This window comes from Myotis brandtii, unplaced genomic scaffold, assembly GCF_000412655.1.
Source record: "Myotis brandtii unplaced genomic scaffold, ASM41265v1 scaffold138, whole genome shotgun sequence".
NCBI classification, from domain to species: domain Eukaryota; kingdom Metazoa; phylum Chordata; class Mammalia; order Chiroptera; family Vespertilionidae; genus Myotis; species Myotis brandtii.
In genome coordinates this window covers 2010754-2012027 of record NW_005354915.1, presented here as the reverse complement: position 1 = coordinate 2012027, position 1274 = coordinate 2010754, and the positions used below count along the sequence as shown (strand labels likewise).

At 64.8% G+C, this 1274-nt stretch overlaps 1 protein-coding gene across 1 annotated transcript in view; it reads right to left on the bottom strand.

Moving 5' to 3' along the window:
- The window catches only part of PRR5 (proline rich 5 (renal)), a gene marked incomplete at both ends in the record, with an annotated part of 8560 nt that extends 7329 nt beyond the window's left edge, over nucleotides 1-1231 (bottom strand). The window contains one exon of the mRNA XM_014535133.1: nucleotides 843-1231. Within this exon, the coding sequence (XP_014390619.1) occupies nucleotides 843-1231 (389 nt within the window). The remainder of the gene's footprint in view (nucleotides 1-842) is intronic.
- Nucleotides 1232-1274: the final 43 nt, after the last annotated feature.

The window sequence follows — 1274 nt, the reverse complement described above, 5'->3', positions numbered from 1 at the left end:
TGTTTATGCTGCCGAGGGGAAGGGGTAGACACTGCTGGAGGCCTGTGCCGGTGCTCTGCTCAGGAATTTGGAAATATTTCCTATGTTCTGTTGCTTAAACACAGCAGGTTCGTCAGGCTTGCGACAAATCCTCTCCCTAAGCAGAGGCCTTAGGAACACAGGGCTGCGTGGGCCCCACCGACACCCCTGGTGGCTTCTGGTCCTCTTCCCCCCCACCCCCCACCTCCCGGGTGGCCACATGTGGGCCTGGGAGGACACAAGCGCCTGCTCTCACGCTTCCCCGGCCCTCTCTCCCTCCCTGGGCCTGTCTGTCTATAGGGCCCTCTCGGCTCTGTCCTGCTTGGGGGGGAGGGGGGACTCCTGTCCCAATTACCCTTCTATTCCCACCTTGAGCTCAACGGGGCAGAAGGGGACAGCAGAGGCGGCACATGCCTCCTGGTAGCAGCTGTGTGACCCTGGGCAAGTCTCTCGACCTCTCTGAGCCTTGGCCGCCTCCACTACAACCCAGCACTATGGCAACCGCCTGGCAGATTCGGGAAGCGGCCCCTGGGGCCCCTTCCTTGGCGCTCACAGGAAATGAGGGCGACTGGGAATGCCACTCCCTCACTGGGCAGGTGGGTCCTTCCTGGGTCACAGAATAAATGCCTTTCCTGACGCTCAGCAGCAGCGGGAATGTGGGCGTTATCTTGAGCCCAATCAGATGTCCTCGGGAGGGCGGGGCGGAGGCCAGAGGCAGCATCAGGGGCCCTGGTGGCCACTGTGTCCAGCCCTCAGGGTGGAATCTGGGGGCCCTCCCTGCCCCTCACAGACCGGGGCCTGGGCCTGCTGGGACAGCCACTCACCTGACGCCTTCGTTGAGGGTAAACAGCTCCTGGTCGGGCAGCCCCTTGCGCTGGAAGACGGCGATCACCCCGTTGTGGATGCTGCGGTGGGAGAGAGGAGCGCTGTGCCCAGCCCCCGGACCCTCCCAGCCCCCCGGGACCTCCTTCTGCCCGTTTCCATGGCAGCCTTCCTGCTGGGCTCGGGGAACAGACGGGCTGGCCAGAAGCAGGGATGGACCGTCCCGGTGGGACCCTGTCCACACCCCAACCTCAATCCCAAGATCCTGTGTCCCAGCCTCCCCTGTGCGCTGGGCCCTGCCCGTCACCCCTCCAGGACTCCTGTGTACCCCCACACTCCCCTTCCCTGTCCGTGCTCCTGAGCACTCCAAGCCCGGGTCGCACTCCCCAATGTACCAAGCTGCAACCCGCCCCCTAACTGCCCCCCCCCCCCCC